Source organism: Ipomoea triloba, chromosome 5 (genome assembly GCF_003576645.1).
Source record: "Ipomoea triloba cultivar NCNSP0323 chromosome 5, ASM357664v1".
NCBI lineage: Eukaryota > Viridiplantae > Streptophyta > Magnoliopsida > Solanales > Convolvulaceae > Ipomoea > Ipomoea triloba.
Window position 1 is genome coordinate 21648289 of NC_044920.1, and position 20659 is coordinate 21668947.

The following is a 20659-nucleotide window of genomic DNA, read 5'->3' on the forward strand; positions in this document are numbered from 1 at the left end:
TCACCACCACTCACTACCCCACCACCACCCTCATTACCTAAGACTGAGGTTGGTTATTATTTCTACCATAAGAACTTGTTCTCATTTGATCCAATACCTATATAATTATCCTGAGAGATTAACACTACAACACTCATACCACTTTTGGAAGGTAAATATTTTAAACCTTGGGTTTTAAAAATTTTTGGTCTTATTCACCAACAAGATAATCAATTGGATGAAATTATTCCAACAGAAATTATGTTTAAAATATTTTTTTTAAACAAATCACAAAACATATTTCATATCAATTAATAATCAATAAATCATTATTAACACGCACAATACAATATAAATCTCTCAATTCACAATTTAAATACAAATATAAAATAGAAATAAAATACGTTATACATATAATTAAAGGAAGTGTAGCAACCAAGATTCAAGTCATTCAACCCTTGGATCTTTGAAAACAAATACAAAATAGTTACCAACTAACCTATTATCTAAGGCCCTTCAACTATTGACTTTTACCAATTTTTATCCTCGACTTTTAATTTGACCAAAGTTGGTCCCTTAACTATTGATTTTGTACCAATTTTGGCCCTTCTGTTAAATCTATGCTAAATAGGTGTTAAAATTGAGGGCAAAAATTGAGTTACTATTGTTGGTTTTATCTCCCACGGAATAGTCAAACGGCAGGTTAACACCACAGGAAAATCGACTAACACTATCGGAAAACTAGAGTAACTTTTTAGCCCTCTTTGTATTACGAACTGTCTTTGAGTACAATGAATTGCTTCTTCCTCTCTCGAAACTTATAACCCCTATTTATACAAGTTAGGAGGGGTTTCTCCCTTAGGAAACTTCTAAACTACTTTAGGAACTCTTGCCTTATTACATTTTAGGCACTTTCCTAATCTATCTCGACCTTCCTTCCGCATCTCTCACTTTCCGTCGGCAAACTCTTTAAAAAACTTCCATAATCGCCTGTCTTGCACCGCCCTTCTTGCACCGCCTCTCTTACCTCGGTCCCTTCTAGGTCGGTCTTGTCCAAGTCATCTTTTTCTTACTTCTTTAATCCGACCTTTCCTCCATGGTAATTAATCGTTTCAATCGCAATGTTCAATCACTTTGAGTCTAAGATCTTCAGCTACCTTATCACCTTCTCAATGATCCCTCGACCGACCAATTGACCGTCGGCCGACTTATACCGCGCTATCGTGCCTTCTTCCGAACCTTCTTCCCCTCCTTGTCAGTCGCCCCCTTCGTCCACACCGAGCTTCCAATACCGAGCCTTAGTTTATCCTCCATCATCTAGTCCCTCATTTTCCCGAGTTACGCAAAGCACGGCTCGGGGAAATGCGTTGTTCTTCTCTACTTAGGAAAATTTTTACTCCCCAGTCCTTCACTTTCTCGAGTTACTTGAAGTACGACTTGGAAAAGTATTACTAGCTTGTCCTCTGTCATCGAGCCACCTCCTGTGCACTTTCGTCACCTCAAGTACGTTTTTACTTAGGGAAAGTTTTTTACTCCCCCCAAGTCCCTCACTTTCCCGAGTTACGCAAAGCACAACTCGAAAAAGTACTTGCGACCGGGTTTTTCTCCTCGCGCTGGTCGTCACTCGTGCCTGCCAGAGCTTAAGCTTTTAACCCTATCTTCTCACGGTCCCATCGGTCAAGTCCCACGCATTTAATGTTTTTGATCCTTATCTTTTGTCGATCAACGAGCTTCTAACATTGTCACATCAGTTTTATTACACCTACTCGAGTGCGACTACATGGTACTATTCTCAAAGCAAATCCTTCCCCTATAAATACCGTTGTTGCTTCCATTTTTGCTCATCCACCCTCGTTTCAGAACTTACCCTCTAAGACCATGGCACCCAAGCGTAGAGTTTCTGCTCCATCCCCTCGTCGATCTGCCCGGTGATGACCCCTCGTTGCCCATCGACATTCCGCCTGAACTGGAAGAGGATGACTGGGTTGTCGTACCTCTTGAATCGCCGCCCATCGAGATGGAACCAATGCTTCATAGCCCTGTCCCCCTGAGGAGCTGATTCCAGACCCTGATTACATGGAGTTCCTCGACGAAATCCAAGCCATGCTAGACCGTGGTACCCCTAATGGCGCTCCGCCAGGCGTTGCTGCCTTCTGGGAGGAGTACCGCGACTATGCTTCTGCTCCTGCACCGGCGACTCCGGCTGTTTCTTCTGAGGTTGTTCCTCCGACGAAGTAGGTTTGGGGATTAACCTAAAAAAGCCCCGCTTTTTCTAGCTTTTGCTGAAGGGGTGTTCCATTGGCCCCTTTATTTTGTTTTGAATGTAATTATCCAGCCTTCGGGCTTCGATGAATGGAAAATCGTCATCCTTTTGCTCATGCTTTGCCTCTTTTCTTTCTGCATGCGTTTACTAAATAGTTTATTCATCATAGAATCTTTCATCCGGCCCCCAAGGGTCTTTTTGGGAACCTTTGACACTTTCAAACCCCGAGATAGGTCAGCCCATCAAACCCTAGTTCGTCGAGGTTAGGTGCGACCTTTTCTAGGACTTTGCCACATCCTTTCAACTTTGCCTTTCGACTCGTTCCCCAACCATGCTTCCAGTCCCTCAAACTCTTAGTCTGAGGACTCGACTGAGCTTAAATCGACACAATCCGACCTCTTAATTGCATTAGGTCTGGCCTTTCCCATGAAATATCCCTTTCAGTCCCTTAGACCTTTAGTATGAGGATCATGCTGGGTTTTGCTATATCCTCCATTTTTTAAAGGATTTGCCTAGTCCGACCTCTAAGGTCCAATCAGTCACTTTGGTGGAGCTCGCTTCTGTAAGTTGGCCCATGCCCACTTGTCCTGACTGCGCGAAACTCTCTATTTTTCGTCTTTTTCGATCCTCTATCTTCTTCGTGATTCCCGCCCTCATCATTACCTTTTATGAACCGCCATATGGGCATTAAATGTCTTCCCACTCTTACGTCAGCTAACCGTCTATCAACAATCGCATCACTCGTCCGTCCCTCCGATTAGAACCACGCGTCCTCATCTCCTTCACCCTCTGATCTTATAAAAGGCTTATCCGCCTTGCTTCTTCACCTTTTACCTTTTTTCCTATGCAGTCCAGTTTTCTCCATTTCCGTCACCTCGTTGCTTCTCCACCGCCCGTCGTCTGCTCCCACATTGCCATTTTCTCTCCGATGTTAGTTCCACAAACTTTTCTGGTAAGCCCCTTTCTTCCTTTCTTGTTTTCTTGCCTTTTCTGTCTTTCCATGTCTTCATCTTCCTCTTCTTCTCACGTGAGGTTTATAGAAAACCTCTCCGCCTCTGCCTCCTAGTCGGTGGCTTCTGGGAATGCCTCGGTCGATCCTCCGACCAATGCCTCAGAGGAGATTCATTTTCATCTGGCCATGGCCGCGTCTGGAATGTCGCCCTGGCTAACCTTATGTCGCCCTAAACCTCCTGGTCCAGAACACTTCCACTCTCTCTTCGGAGAAGCTAGAACACGTCCAAGACCTACTTGGTCCCAAGGCCATGGTCATGGCGGCTGGTGACCACGATATTCATGATCCTCATTCCGGCTATATCGGCCTTCACTACAAGTCGGTTCTATATGGGTTCCGTATTCCAATCCATCCCTTCTTGACCACCTTCTTTAATTATTTTCGTATATTACCGGGTCAGCTCGTTCCCAACTCCCATCGCCTTCTCACATGTTTTCTAACCTCCACTCACAAACTCGACCTCCAACCAACCATGCCCCTATTCAACCAACTTTTCCAAGTTTCTCAGGTCGGCAAGCCCCCCTCCGTATTCGTTCGAATATCCCAACGGCGGGGTTGCCGAGTCATTGACGGTTTGAAGGATTCTCTTAAGAAGTGGAAAAATGACTTCTTTTTTGTCAAACCTTCTAACCCTCAAGACGTTTTTTCCTTCCCTCTCCGCTGGCATCCGAGGATTATCGCTTCGATGGGAAGCCCAACTTGGTGGCTGGCTCGCCCTTATAAACCGTTGTATTGGCAATGAAGGGCCAGCTCGTCCCGGTCGATACATGGTCCGACCTAAAAGCTTTAGGTCGGGCTGGCTTGCTCACTGAAGGCGTAGCCCGAGCAGGTTACTTCTTCATCTTCTTTTATCCCCATTCCTTCTCATCTCGGTTCCTTGTGAACTTACTAACGCTTTATTTATTCCTTTTCCAACCGACAACGACGAGCTTATCAGTCGAAAGACTCTCGCTAGAGCCGAGGACGAGGACGACTCTTCGGACGACGCAGACGAAGAGCTAGAAGATGTTGTTGAAATTTCTTCTTCAGACTCCGAGACCTCAACTGCTCATATGGAAGCATGCCATGCTGCTCTGTGAGCCCGCCACAAGGGCAAAGCTACTGCCGCCGAAAAGGGGAAGGGTAAGGCTGATTGATCTCCACAGACGGCGCCAATGTTGATTTTATCTTCCACGGAATGGTCGAACGGCAGGCCAACACTACCAGAAAATCGACTAACACTATCGGAAAGCTAGAGTAACTTTTCAGCCCTCTTTGTATTACGAATTGCCTTAGAGTACAATGAATTGCTTCTGCCTCTCTTGAGACTTAGAACCCCTATTTATACAAGCTAGGAGGGATTTCTCTCTTAGAAAACTTCTAAACTACTTAGGAAGTCTTTCCTTATTACATTTTAGGCACTTTCCTAATTTATCTCGACCTTCCTTCCGCATCTCCCACTTTCCGCCGACAAACTCTTTAGGAAACTTCCATAATCGCTTGTCTTGCACCGCCTCTCTTACCTCGGGCCCTTCTAGGTCGGTCTGGTCCGACTCATCTTCTTCTTACTTCTTTAATTCGACCTTTCCTCCATGGTAATTAATCGTTTCAATAGCAATGTTCAATCACTCTGAGGACTCATCTTCTTCTTACTTCTTTAATCCGACTTTTCCTCCTTGGTAATTAATCGTTTCAATAGCAATGTTCAATCACCACGAGTCTAAGATCTTCAGTTGTATCACCTTCTCAATGATCCCTCCACCGACCAACTGACCGTCGGCCGACTTATACGGCGCTATCATGCCTTCTTCCAGGCCTTCTTCCCCTCCTTATCATCCGCCCCCTTCGTCCACACCGAGCTTCCAATATCGAGCCTTAGTCTATCCCCTATCATTTGTGATTTAAACATTCACTATCATGTCATACAAGGTGTTGAGGCTCTAAAGGTGAGAAAATTTCGCCGTTTGTGGACAATACAAGTTCATTTTTAATTAGTTCCATAACGGTTGTCTCATTATTGTTACATTTAATATTTAATATTTGATTTTTAATTTAATTACTTTAATTGAAAGTATATAATATATAATATATTATTTGGACAGAAAGATTTGAAGGGAAAATTTTAGTGTGGTTGGTAGCATTTTGGGGAAATGACATTTTTTTACCTCTTAATTATATTCTTATAATGCTTTTTCCTCTTGAATTATTCATGTATCCACATTTGCCCCTCAATTATTTGAAAAGTGGCGGTTTCCCATCCTTTATGTTAAATGGACAAAAGTAAATATTTCAGTTATTTTTTCTTTTTCAACAAATTATTGCTAATATGTAGGGATGATTACAGTTTGATTCGAACTGAACTGGACATTGTAGCAACCGAACTAAAACAGTAGGGACGATTCAAACCCATTCCCATCATTCATGTGAGAGTGTTTTCCGGGACACCGGGTACCACTAGACCACAAGGTCTTTGGCATATATATATATATATATATATATATATATATATATATATATATATANATATATATATATATATATATATATATATATATATATATATATATATAATTCAGAAGAGAAAAGTACTACAAGCATATAATTTTCGGAGAAAAAGCTTCATTTTTCTTAGCATTTTTAAAGAAATGTAAAGCAACAAAATTGATGAAGTAAAAATATCATAAGGGCCAAATTGGCATTTCAGCTCTCACCTATCTTTGTATTTTCATCTCATATTTCTAAACTGAGAAGCCGTAGGTCGGCGCAGGATGTTTAAGAATTACAGTTTCCAGTTTCCAATCCGGTTCGGATATGTAATTTTGTGCAAGGAGAAGACGGCGTTCGATGCTGCAATGCGATAGCATATGATAGAGAGAGAAGAACTGCTTCAGCACAGAGATTTTCTGCAGGTACATTTCTGACAGAATTCTAAAACCCTTCTTCTCAAATTTGAATACTACTTATGAATTTTGCAGAAGGATTTCAACAAAACTGGGATGATTTTGAGAACACTAACTAAATAATTCTGCTTGCTTTTTTCCAATTTATCCACTTTTTCACATTTAATTAAAAAGATTTCATAATTTTCCATCTCCTTCTTATGGCTAACATGAGCACAGTTACTATATAAAGTTACAAATTCAGTGGTATTACATTTTACATGATTGATTTCTGAAAACTTCATAGGTCCTTTAGCGATCACTGTTTTGTTTTTCATACAACAGAAGAGGTATGCCTATGTGTGTATGTATGTATGCATTTCAATTATGTTTATTTTGTATGAGGAACATGTGATCTACATGTGTGTGCATGTGTTCTTTGAATCCTCCGTGTTATATTTTGAATATTCTATGTGTTATCCATATGTATTCTGTATGCATCTGCAAAATTTCTGAAATGATTATAGACATCCAGCGCTGGCTAAAATCTTCTGAGGAAAACATAAGTCATAAGCTGCTTGTTATATCTACCACTGAAGCTATTTCCATTTTCTGTTGCCGCTGCAGAAGGAGCAGACTTTGCTGTCAAATTTTTCTCACCATTTGTGGTAGCATTTGGGGAAATTTTCTTTAAATCCAAGCACTGATGAGGCCATCATCCTCAAAACATGGTGCTGAGAGCAACCGTGGTGTTAGTGGCCACATGTTCACTCTTCATCAGCGCCTTCACCATGCTCTTGGTCTCGGACTTGGGTAACTTCAAACTTTTATTATTATATTTAGATGTTCAATCAATTTCCTGTATAGCATTAAACTAAATTGCCTAAAATGGTTTTATGGTTGCCGTTGTGGCTTTTTGCCCCATTAACTATTGAGGTATAGTTTTTCTTGGGCAGATTTGAACACATAATATTTGGAGTTCCAACTATGGAATATGTGTCTAAAAGACAAAAAAGTTCATTTGAGTCATGATCATAGACTCATAGTTAGTTCATGTATAGAAAGTTAGAAACCTTTTGGCTGTGTTTAGTAACTAGAAAAAATTTCCATTTTTCTGAAACAATGGAAAATATAAAATGAAAATAAAAGAACATGTTTATTTTAGCACTATTTTCCATTTTTCAATTTGGAAAATAGTTTTTTCATTTTTCCAACTTAATAAAGAAGGATACGAGGAGGAAATCAGAAAAATTGAAATTACTGCTTATCCATTCAATAATTTCAAAGGTTATGAGCTATGTCATTTAGGCACATGAGTACTCTTTTCTTATGATATGAAGAGTTAAATGTACTTTATCTGGCTCCCATGAGAACTAGTCTTTGAGAACTTGAGGACTAATCTCATCCGTCCATCTAAGATAAGATGATCAAGGGCTGAAAAATAAGGAAATAATAGGAAAAAATGTGGTGACATTTTTGTAATTATTATGGTGCATTTGGAAATGCTTGATAGTGCATCACTGCATCCACTGATAACTGTTAAGTCCCACATTGATAAAAATAATAGAGAACATATGGGTTTATAAGGCCATGGTTTAGACTAGCTAATAGGTTGGATTCAATCTTTTAGTGTGGTTTGGCTCATGTGCATTATAGCCCTTGAGTGACCCTAGCCAAATCTTAGTTTATAACATGGTATCAGAGGCTTTTGTTAGCCCAATCTTAGTTTATAACAATAACTAATAGTGCACACACTTGAGTGCACTATTATAGATCTTGAATCCGCAGATGCACTATCAAGTGTTTCTAAATGCACCGTAACGAAATGCCACTGTTTTTTTTTTACTTAATTTCCCGCCCTTAATCGTCCTAGATGGATGGATGAGATTAGTCTACAGGTTATCACAGGAAGTCTAGTTCTCATTTGAACCTAATTCTATATATGTGTGTGTGTGTATGTATATATATTATCTCTTAACCGCACCATCTTCATTCTCAATTGATTACTTTATCTCCTCTGATATCTTTCCACAATTATGATTGAACTAAATTTCTTTCCTTCAAAATTAACTTTCAAGTATTTAAGGTGTTTTCTTCTTTTGATGTTTGATTGAAAAAAAAAATGCAATTTTGTTCAAGCATCTATGATTTTGAAAATAGACTTAATAATGCAATGAAAAGAAAATTCTTTTTCTTTTCAAAATTTTTGAGTATCTCAACTATTAGAAACTCAAGTTAATGCCTTTACCTTTTTATTATTTATTTATTTTTGCTTCTCTTTTTATACTAGGGTAAAAAAGATTTTCACTAGAAGGTAGGAATTTTTTAGTGTTGGAGGGAAAATGGGAATCTCTTTCTAGATAGAGCAGGATATCTTTGAAAATAATAATAATAATGCTGTAAAAATAATTTGTTTTTTAATTAGGGCATATATTTAATATATGTGAGGGAAAGGGGGTATCTTAGGTAGTTTTTGAAACAGGGAGGGGGTGGTGTTAAGTATCATAAAATGAGATTAGGAGGCTTAAGTTTTGCTGATTAACCATTTCAAGTGGGTAAGCGTATTTAACTCTAATATGAACAATACTTGTTCTTCCATTATCAATTGCGAGAAATCCATTAGTTATTTGGAGGCCGTGTTGCTTTTAGTGTTACTAAGGTCCTATCTCCTATAACCTTAAGGGTGTGAAGGTTGTTATCATAGGCTCAGCCTTTGGCTTCCAAAGAGAGCTGAGAGGGAAGTGGAATCATAAAATGGTCTAATGGCAAGTAGTGAAGGTCTGTAAGAAAAGGATAGGTTGAAGAAAAAGAAGACAAATTTAACACTTTCTTAGCCACTTCAATATATGAGCTATGCTCTATAAATGGAAATTCACACTATTTCTTATAATGTTAACGAAATAAGTTTTTCTGTTGGCAGAACTAGTGACATGATGTGTTTCTGGCTTCTGATGTCAACTTTTTGCTGATGCAGATATTATGATGACAAAGGACCAAACTGGAATTTTACAGACTTTGACAGACAAAAGCTTGTAATCCGTTCCATTGATGCCTTTCTTGATTGTTTATCTCTTGAGACAATAAGACACCCCCTTGTAAAGGTATTTTAACCCTCAACGTCTGAACAATTTTTATATTTGGATATGCCATAATTTAAAATATTTGAAATTCAGCCAGAATGTAAAATTTGATTTAAATTTTGGGTTTAATTTGGATAATTTAAATAATACCCACCCTATTAGTCTCTGTTCACGATGATATTTTTCTTTTTGTCTTGATCTGTCGCTTTCTGTGTGCTGTGACATTGTGTTTGTTTTCCTTTTGTTGTCATTGTTTTACTTTCCTTGTTTGAATTATGTTTCAGGATTCAATCCCTGGTATGATTGGAGCATTGGGAAGTATTCTTGGATCAAAAAGTCAAGATACTTTGATTTTGGCCTCTGAACTTGCTGTAAAGATCGTCAGTGTTTTGCCAAGTTCAATGCTGGAATCTCATTTTCCTGTTCTTGTTTTTCCTTTATCATCCTTGTTATCTTCCCACCAGTCACAGATTTCTATTTCATCTGCCACTGCCTTGAATTTCATTCTTTCAAATCTGAGTACCAAAAGAGAGAAGGAAGTTTGGGAGATTTTGAAACAAAGGAATGTGGTTGGTGATATTGTCCTAAATGTAAAGGGATTTTCAATAGGCAATAAACCAATTGAGTTCTTTCAAGAGATGGCTTCTCTTTTGAGTAAAATACTGCAGAGGTGGCCATCTTCTAGGTTCTGTGTTTATACTGATATCAAATTGTTGGATCTTTTGGATACTCTCTCATTTCACCCTGAGATCTCCATAAAAGCTTCTGTATTACAGATCCATTCTGCTATAGGTATCAGTGGGGTTCCTGTCAAAAAGTTTTATCTTAGCCCTAAGTTCTGCACCTCTTATTTTCATGGCTTGTGAATTTTCATCTCTAATGGCAGCTTTGTGTCTCAATGGAGCGAAGAAGATTTTGGAAAATGGGGAAACTCTTCTGAAAATGATGGTTGACAGTATGGACATATCAAAACCCTATTCAATTCAAATGGAAGCATTCAAACTGGCTCAATGTCTAATGGTAGCAATTCTTATTTAACTATTATCCTTTATCCTGTTCTCGAGCATATCTTTTTCATTTATTGAATGGGTTATATTTTAATGATTCCTTAGATGAGTGATGAAGAATGCTCAACAGTTATTAAAATATGTGGTGAGTCCATTGTGAAAGCCATAATTACTAGAATGGGCAATTTGAGTTCAGGTCAAAAGCTTGCTAAGGACCAAATGTCAACACTCCTGGAGGCATGCCGTTTAGCTCTAATCACACGTTGGGTTGGGGAACATCATCATTACTTCTGGAAAGCAGGAATTGATGGAGTCCTTCTAAATCTTCTGCTGGACAATTTTCATACAGATTACCATTCTTTACATTTCTTGCCACTACGAGAACAAATTGTCAAAATAAAGCAGGGTCTCCAAACAAGTTTTTGTCTACCATTAAGACCATATGTTTGGGATATTCTTGGATATCTTGCAGCACATTCCGCAGAAGATTGCAATCCAATGATGCACGGGCATGAAGCTTCTTTTAATACACTTGTTGTGTGTGCATGGTAATTTTTCTATTGTTCATTTTAATTGTCCGTATGTTTTGTTTTGCAAAACCTTCTTTTCCCCTCCCTATTTTGTACATGAAAAATTTTTCTTGATAACTGCACACCATTTTCCATTATGTTCTTGGCAGCTTAGCCTTTGTGGACTCAATCAGTGTGTCACACCAGATTGATCAAGTTATTTATGCACTTGAATCAGTGTCTAGAGCAGTTCTTATGATGATTTATTCTCCTTGGAAGTATCTTGCATATCAAACAAGATTTATAATATCTGAAGTCTTATCCTCAAGTAGCAAGGATTATGTGGAATATCTTTTGAATACTTTAAGAACCGCATCTTCTGGTAATAAGGTTGGAATGCCTTCCAATCTTAAGATTGCCATAAGCTTGATGAATTTGGCATGTTATTCAGGTCTACCAAAATATCGGAAGCATGTTATTGAGCATCAAGGAGTAACCATTTTGTTAACTTTCATACGATGGTGGATACTCAATCCTATATGCATAAGAAGGATATATCTAGCTCCACACTTGGGTAATCAATTTTGTCTGAGAGCCTGTTGCTGGTGCCATTCTGCTGATTGGGAAGGTGAAGAAATACTTTTACTTTTGGGTCTTTGGTGTCTTGCCGAGTTAGTAGGGAACTCTAGTTCATCTGAGGATCATGTTGTTCTGTCCAACTATCTGGTGGGTGCTGATAAAGTCCAATTCATAGAGGAACTTCAACAGATCTGTTACAACATTTCTTCTCCTGGATCAAGATGGTATGTTGCATACATTCTTTGGCATCTTGGATTCTATGGATTCCCAACTAAATTTGGACAAAGGGTTCAGAAGGCACTTAATGAAAATCAAAATTCTGATTTGGAACTTATCCTTGCAAGTCAGGAATCTATTTATGTTCATGGTATTATTCTTTCAGTCAGGTGTCCTTCATTGTTGCCATCCAAAGAACTTAAAGAGAAAGTGTCTTTTGGTTCTTTTTCTAAGCAGGATGCGGAGACGCATGAGAGGTTGATAAACAAAGTTCAGCTCTCTGCTCAAGTTGATCACCAGACATTAGCTAAGTTGTTAGAATATGTTTACTCTGGATATTTTGAAGCTGGTGAAGACCTTGTGAAAAGGTTGAAACTATATGCCAAACATTGCAATTTGCGTCCTCTACTGCATATGCTTGACAGGAGGACACCAAAATGGGGAAATCCTCTGCCAAGATTTGATCTTACTTGTGCTCTTGAGTCAGCTGGATATCAATTCTCGTATGTTTCCTCCTTGACAAGTCATTTTATGCAAATATTTGTTACCCATGGTCTGAGAAGTTAAAACCATTACAGTTGACTTAAAATATAACCATGGATAAGAGGTTCATTATGAGCCAATATAAGGCCACCTATATTTTCTTGTTCATTGTTAGCAAACTTATAGACTCTAGATTACCAGAAAAACAGAAAATATTCCATCAAATTTGTAATTAAAAAAAATATTGTTTTTCTGCATTAGGTCCAATTTAGAAGGCGGCACTTAGAGCAACCTCATTAGTATATGCATTTTTACTTAGTTTTTTCAGATCCATGTAGAAGAGAGAGGGGAAGAGAAAAGAGGAAAAAGGAGAAAAAAAGAAAAAGAAAAAACAGAATCTGACAAAAAGTTATTTTTTTTTAAAGGCCCTTCACGCGCCCAGCTGGGCGCAGCAGTCTTCCACACGCTATTTTGTAGCTGCTCCTTTCTCTCATTTTCCAATCAAGTGGACCCACAATAATGTTTAACTTGCAGGAGGAAAAACCACAAAAAAACCCCTCCCTCCATTTGTTAAAAAACCAACCCCAAATTTTTTGACTGCAAAAAACCACAAAAGAACCACTAATGTGGTTGCTCTTAGCCACTTAGTATGGAAAGCTGACTATAGTACTAGTGTGTTAAATAGTGATTACTGATTAGTGGGGCCACATGAAATTGAGGATATAAGATGACTTTTTTTTTGAAAACCAGGATATAAGATGACTTAGTTACTCATTTCTTTCTTAATTTTCTCTTCATAATTCATTTGTTTGAAGCAATAAGATTGATGCCATGTTTGTTGTTTTTCTCATTCAGGGATATTATCTTAGAAGCTAAAGCTGCCGACCTTCCTAGTTGGAGATGCAGTGTTTGCTGCTCATTGGTTCCACACTATCATCTTCACAAAGTTGTACTATGGTCAAGCTGTGATTACTTTCGAGCACTATTCCAATCAGGAATGCAAGAAAGGTATGCTTCTTATGGGCGGTTTATATGACTAATAGTAAATGCTTAATTTTTTTAAAAGAAATCTTGAGACCTACACGCTCTTCTCAAATAATTGTTTTAGCCCTTCTTCAAGTGCCATCCCTGTAATATCTGAATTAATACTTTGTATTAAAAACTATCTATATCCTGTGTTGGGTGCAGCCATTTACAGACATTGAAGGTACCTGTCAACTGGGAGTGTTTAGTTAAGTTAGTGAAGTGGTTCTACTCTGGTGAGTTGCCTAGACCCATTTCGGGATGCATATGGGATAACTTGGATATCCAGGAGAAGCAAAAAGAAGTTGGGCCATATGTTGAGCTACTTTGGTTCACAGAATTTTGGCTCTTAGACGAGTTGCACGAGGATTGCTTTAGTGTGATCGAGACGTGTTTGGATTCATGTGGAGACTTGTCGATTAAACTGATCCAACTCGCGGCAGATCACTCTCAGTGGAAGCTAGTTGAATTGTGTACCAAGTATGCTGCTCCTTTATACCATCGCATACGCAATTGTGGCGAGGTAGATGCAATGGATGAGAACCTTGTGGAAATGATCCGAGCTGCCTCAGTCCGACTTTCTCAAGAAAAACACTACTAATATTTCTGCTACTAATTTGTCAAGTAAATTGGTTGGAGAAACTCTGTGCAGGTACGGTAAAGGTATAATACTATCTCAGTATTTTGTTCAAAAATCAGAGGAAACTAATGGGGAAGCAAGCAACGTACCCCCTATATAGTAAGTAGTAACAGAGGTGAGCACGGGTCAGGTCGAGTTCCACCTGAGCTAAGAAGGTTTACCCGAAAATTTTCAGGTCTTATATTTTAAAATTTGAAAATCGAATTGAAAATTATCGGGAGTTCTTCGGGTTCTGGTATTTTGGATTTGACCTAGATCGGGTTTGGGTGATTTAATTTGAAATTGTAAATTTGTTTTCTGAAAAACTGAACATTCTGAAATTTTAAATGTTGAGGCTTTTTGGCAAGAAAATTATTTAAGGATGGGAAGCAAAAGAAATGAAGTAATAAGAACTGCTATTACATCTAGATAACTAGTGACAAGTGAGAAATTAAAAAAAAAATTGAATTAGTTTATAATAATATCATAAACTACTTTTTTTTTTTGAGTACTACTGACACTGTTATAATGTAGTATTTGTTCATAGTTACTTTCTCAACCTATTGAAGCACAAAGAGTCAACAGTCGCTTCTACTGCGGTTCGAACCCACTCCCCTCCATGTAATATACTGTTCATAAACTACTTAGTAATGTACTTTCTAAATGAAACCACTTAGGCAATTACCTACTTCATTGAAATACATGTAATCAACATAAAGCTAGAGTAGTATATATATAAATGAAACTAAATAAAGAAGAAAATCATATCACATTGCTGCAGCATGCATTTAATGGAAAAAGTAATAGACAAAAAAATGAAGAAATATTTAGTTCCCACAAGCAGCTAAGTTCCTAAGTTCTGGACAAAAAGCAACAACCATTTTAATACATCAAGTATTGATTAAAGACAGAGTCTTTTGCAACCAAATATGTAAAATAGAAAACAAAACAATGTTGTCCGCATGACCAGGCTCAGTTGGTAACAAGGGTGAAGTTTGGGAAGAAAGACCAGTGATCGAGAGGAAATTAGTCAACGCAAAACCTCAAAGTCCTATACTTTTTTTTTTTTTTTCATATTAGTAGTACATGTGGAAAAGGAGTTGGTAGAAGCTATGGTTGGATTATTTGGTCTTGCATCATTTCCTAAACAAGCTGTTCAATTTTTTTTTTTATTTTTTAAATGGGGATAGCGGTGTCTCGACTTATACCACTCATCGCAATTGTAACACAAACCTTGTGCTCTACGATTCTGCATCTCTGTGGCGGTAATACACTTTAGCGGTAGTGAAGTTTTATGATCTTTTGTAGAAGGGTGAACGTTAATTTAGAGGTTGTTGACATTTTTACTAGAAGAGATGGGGTACATCCTGAGTATATTACATGTACTCCCAAATCTTACTTTTTGAATTTCTTCATGATGTGGCGTGCACTGAGAAACTAATTTTTTCATGTGGGTCCCAATGCAAGTGTCTACATAAGATTTTGTGTTTGGGAGTAAAAATTGAGAGTAAAAAATGAGTAAAAATTGAGAGTAGAAAATGAGAGTACACATAATATTTTCTAGGAGAAAGGAGTGGCATTCGATGTTTGCGATTACAGTTTAGTGGATTTGGAGATGGAGAAACGACCTTGTTTTCAGTAATGAAGACTATATTGGGGCAACAAGATCAGGTGGCTCCATCAACAATTCATGGAAACGAGAAATGCGCTACACACTGTAACGAGATTTCACAACGAAAGATGGACTACTATACAAGGGACATCAACCTGACTTGGAAAAAGCCACCGGAAGGATGGGCGGTGTTGAACGTGGACGGAAGCTCTACCAATGGTTCTAGAGCTGGGGTTGCAAGGGAGTGATCCGAGACGAGAATGGTAATTGGCGTGGCGGCTTCGGATGCAAGGCACCCTCATTAAAGATTATCATCACTGAAGCCTAGGCTATTCTTAAGAGAATCAAATGGGCTTGGAGAAAAGGTTTCAGGAAAGTGATGGTCTAGGGTGACTCCAAAAAATTCATTGATTGGATTAAGGGTGGTTCGATTCCTAAAGGCCCCTTAAATAATATCATCGGTATTAAGGATGATTTACCACGTGTGAACTGATTGTATCTTTTGTTGCAGTAGTTGTTTTTAGTCCTGTAGAATAGGTCATTTAGTTGTTGTAGCTACCTCCTGTTTATGCTAATGTATCATCCTATTTATGCCTTGTATTATTTGCGTTGTGAATATATGATTTACAGTTTCCTTCATGGTATCAAGAGCCTAAAACTCTAATGAGGATCTTTTTTTTTTCCTCACACAGTCTTTGACATGACTGTTACTACCTCCACCTCCACCTCCACCATTGTTCATCATAATGCTCCAACTCACTTTCCCATAAAATTGACTACCTCCAATTTTCTAGTTTGGAGACAACAGATTGAGTCCACACTAATTGGACTTAATGATGTGTAGCAAAAATGAGTGATGGTGAGTGTGAAATGTCATTCCATTGAGGATTGGGGTTTATGACATGTAATATGCAATCACAAAACTATGCACTAGCACAAGGAGATCAAGAAGAAGCTAAGCAAACGACAACAAGGTAGAACAAACACATATAAATAATAGATAAATACAAAATAAAGAAATAGGACTCAAGTTAGGGGGATTACCATCTAGATGCTTCAACAACCTAGGAGGTTAGGGAGAACAAATAACCAAAGAATCAAGCGGGAATGCACATAGGAATCCTAGTCTAAAGCCACAATTGTAAGCAAATAAACAATGATTAAAGCAAGGATTGCCCCACTTTCATGGTGTATCAATTCTAGCTCTTAAAGCACATAAGCATTTTAAAGCCCCCTATTTCCCCTATTTTCATGGGAAGAAATCGGGTTTATGCAAGGAGTGACTTGGAATCTTGACGCAACTCTCATTGAGGTAGGGATGGCAACGGGGCGGGGAATTAGGCAGGGACGGGGTCCCCGATCAATTTTTAGTCAAAATCTTAGATTAGTGTAATTTTTAATTTTAAAAAATAAAAACTTAAGACTTATTATTATATATATATATATATATAAATATAAAGTAATTCCACTGTACTGCCACGACATTACAGTGAAATTAGTGGAATTACTAATAGCAGTATAGTGGAATTAATTGAATTACTAAGCTTATTTATATATTTTAAATTTTTTTAATTATAATAATGATTCGGGACGGGGACGGGGCAGGGCGGGGAGGGGTATCCTCGTCCCTGATCCCCGAAAATTTTTCCCATCCCCGTCGAGGACGGGGCACATTGCCATCCCTACATTGAGGCAAGGAATCCTCCAAATACATGCCAATGAATGTGTACATCAAACATAAGCAAGATTCAAACACAATACCCTCATAAACACATGAACCCTAGGTTGAGGTTCTTCCTCTTTTTCACAATAATCACAACTTAAGCATCAAAATAGATAATACAACCCTAACTCAAGTCCATAAACTAACTACTCATGATTAAATAGCATAAGGAACACAAAAGCATAAGTAATAAACATAAATCTTGCAAAAGAAAGAGATAAAGGAAAGAAAACTTCTCTATTGAAATTGGTGGTAGAATCTTGAAATCCAAGATTACAAGCTTCAAAAGTGTTAAAGAACATAAATCTAAGTCTAATCTAACCTAAAAATATGAAAGGAAGTGAAAGGAAGTGTCTAGGGTTCAACCATGGGTCAAAACTGAGTTCAAAATTCTCAAAACGAGCTTAAATGTAAATAGAGCAGGAGCCACACGGCCAACGACACGGCTCTAGAAAATGCATTCTTCACTGTAAATCAAAATTCTGTGTAACTGGTTTGATTTCTAGGCTATTTTCACCCCCAAAACCACTTCATTAATCTTTGTGGTCTTCAACAAAGTTGTATCCATTCAAGTTGGCTTTCCAATGTCGCAGAAATCACCTTATTTGAACATTCCTAGGCTGAGATATGATCAAAATATCAGACAGTGGCAGATTTGGACGAAATCTGTAAGTTTGGACGATTTTGACCCCTTTGAATTCCTTTTAAGCTTTAATATCTTCCTAAGAGTTGTAGCCCTTTGAGTCTTATTTTCAATGGAATAAGAATCACTCAATTTGGATATTTTTAGGCCGAGATATCGTCCAAATACCAAATAGTGACCGATCTATGCGCGAATTTCAGATTTTTTGGCACTTGTTCCACTTTTTCCTTGGTTTGTCAATATGATCAAAACCAATTAAAATACCACTCTTAGGATCCCTGGGAAGTGTTGCATCCATCTCCATAGCTTCTCCTTGGGTCCCATTGACTCTAAATGTATCCAAAATGCTCATTTTGACTCTAGTTCCCTCCAAAATGCATGAAAATATTCATCTTTGCTTCTAAATCCAAACTCCTTGCAAAATAACAGAATTTAGTCCTACTCTTATTAAAATTGGAATGATCAATAAGCAAAATGGCTTAGTGAAAAAGGGAAAATATAAACAAATAAGCACTTATCACTTAATCTAGAAGACTATATTACCGGTACGGTAAAAGCTCCGGCTCAATATCTTGATGATACCCAAACCAATATTAATCTAGCTTACACACTTTGGTTCGGGCAAGATCAAATTCTTGTTAGCCCCATTTTGGGTAGTTGTTTAGATACTCTTCAACCATTGATCTCCTATGCGTCTACAACTCATGATGCATGAACAAGGTTCGCATCAAGCAGTGCTGACACATCTCATGGCCGAGTTGTTTCGCTCAAAGCGAAGCTTGCAAAGAATTCACCGATTGATGATAGTCCATCTCCATTATGTTCTTCAACAATTCTTAGACTTGGTGATAGTCCACCGATTGATGCACAATTATATCGTCGTGCGGTTGGTCGTTTGCAATATATGCTCCAAGTGAATTTCATTGGCAAGTTGTTAAACGAGTTTTTTCGTTATTTGAAAGGGACTATACATCTTGGTATTTTCTTATGTCAGGGTGTTCCTTTCACTTTTTTTGTTTATTCAGACTCGATGGGGTTAGGGGGGGGGGGATTCATGACAATTGTAGGTCGACTGCGACTTATGTCCTTTACGTACTTTGCATTCGGTCTCTCTGTTTTCTTCTGAGGTTGAGTTTCAGGCCTTAGCCAATGCTGTCGCTGAAGTCATTTGGGTTTAGAATTTTCTACGTGAACTTGGTATTCTATTGCGTTGCCCCCAATTTTGATTATTGATAATCTTAGTGCAAATTATGTTCGTAGAAACCCAATTTTTCATTCTCGTATGAAGCATTTTGCGTTGGACTATTTCTTCGTTTGGGAGCGTGTGGTTGCTGGTTCTTTAAAGGTTGCTCATGTACGGTCTTTTGAGCAGGTTGCTGATATGCTGACGAAGCCTCTTAGTTGTGGTTCATTTTTGTCTTTTCGGTCCAAGATTGGCGTCTCCGATGGATCCCCATCTTGCGGGGGCATATTAAGGATGATTTACAACATGTGGATTGTGTGTATCTTCTGTTGCAGTAGTCGTCTTTAGTCCTATAGAATATGTCATTTAGTTGTTGTAGCTACCTCCTAGTTATGCTCATGTATAATCCCATTTATACCTTGTATTATTTGCGTTGTGAATATATGATTTACAGATTCTTTAAATCGAGAGTTGTAGAAGGTGGACGAAGCATCATTAGGAGTTATCCTTCCATCATATCTATCGTGAATAGAATGTGGTGGCCGATACTCTGGCGAAACAAGCTCGTATGTCGTGTGAGACTCCATCATCCAGTGTTAAGAACATTTTAGCCTATGATATTAGTGCTTTGCCGTGTGAGAGTTATCTCGGAAGGGTGTCAGTAGTTAGGCACCAAGCTTAACCTCCCCTTTGATCCCAAAAAAAAGTTGTTTATATTAACTTAGAGATCAAATTTCAAAAAATAATAAAAGAATTCATAGGCTATAAGTATCGTTTTCCCTTATTGAATATGAAAATTAATATAAGTGTTCAGTGCGTACGCCAAATATGACCATAATTTTCATTCAATTAGAACAAAGTGTTAAGTGTAAGATGGTATAATATTACACTGTACTATTACACTAGTGCAAGACTTCATTGTAAATATTATGTCACGTAAAAACTTAACTTGTGCGTAATATAGAGAGACTCATCTCCATCCTTAGAAATACAGGAGACATGGCTTGGCCAAGAAATTATGATCTTTTCCTTTATTTAATATGATTGGTCCGGGGCAGCTTTAATTTAATTTGTCTTTTTCTTAATGCAACTAGCTAGTATGGTATGGCCTAGCTAGCTTAGTTGCTCCAAATTGAAACATTTACATATGATTTTGGACGGAAGCTATAATAGATTCAAGTTGAATTGAAATCATATATGCCACTACTGCTTTTCTGGAATGTCATCCATTTTCTTTATGATTAGAAAGCCACCCAGCGCCCGCCAGCCGCCTTTCTTATTGTTAAGTAGGAATTTGACGAGTTGATAGCATTAGCTGATTGTACAAAGATATTTAGTAAATTAATTGTTAGCTGATAACTGATTATATGTAAAATGACTTTCTCAAAAAATTTATCAACAAAGTTACTTTAATTTGAGCAACTTTTTGAATTTTAGCGTTTAACCAAATCAAACAACTAATAGTGATCGAATAAGTCAAAATTAGCTGATAAACTAAATATGTCACCAAACAGGGCCTATATGTATCCAAATCACTTTTATTCGTCGACATAATTTTGTCTATTTTATATATACAACACTACACTCAAATTACTTAGCATAATAATAATAATAATAATAATAATAATAATAATAACAACAACAACATATGCGATACTCCGAATATAGTGATTTTGTCACGTTTAGTCCTTAAACTTTCAAGTTAATCACTCGATCAAGGTCTATCAACTTTCAAGTTAACCACTCATGATCATACATCTTTCAAATTTTAACCACCTGTGATCCTTTAACTTTTAAATTTTAACCAGTCGTGGTCCATCTAAAATGAAACATTTGCCCTTACTTTACGAAAATTGAAGGGTCAACCTTA

At 37.7% G+C, this 20659-nt stretch overlaps 1 protein-coding gene across 1 annotated transcript; it reads left to right on the plus strand.

The window, feature by feature from the left end:
- The first annotated feature begins 5972 nt into the window (after window positions 1–5972).
- On the plus strand, window positions 5973–14017 carry LOC116020113 (BTB/POZ domain-containing protein At1g04390). The gene is made up of 9 exons (XM_031260600.1): window positions 5973–6142; window positions 6740–6925; window positions 9087–9213; window positions 9477–9984; window positions 10079–10212; window positions 10305–10747; window positions 10879–12006; window positions 12842–12994; window positions 13175–14017. The coding sequence occupies exons 2-9, from the start codon at window positions 6819–6821 to the stop codon at window positions 13608–13610; spliced, it is 3036 nt and encodes a 1011-aa protein (XP_031116460.1). The 5' UTR covers window positions 5973–6142; window positions 6740–6818; the 3' UTR covers window positions 13611–14017.
- The last annotated feature ends 6642 nt before the right edge of the window (window positions 14018–20659 follow it).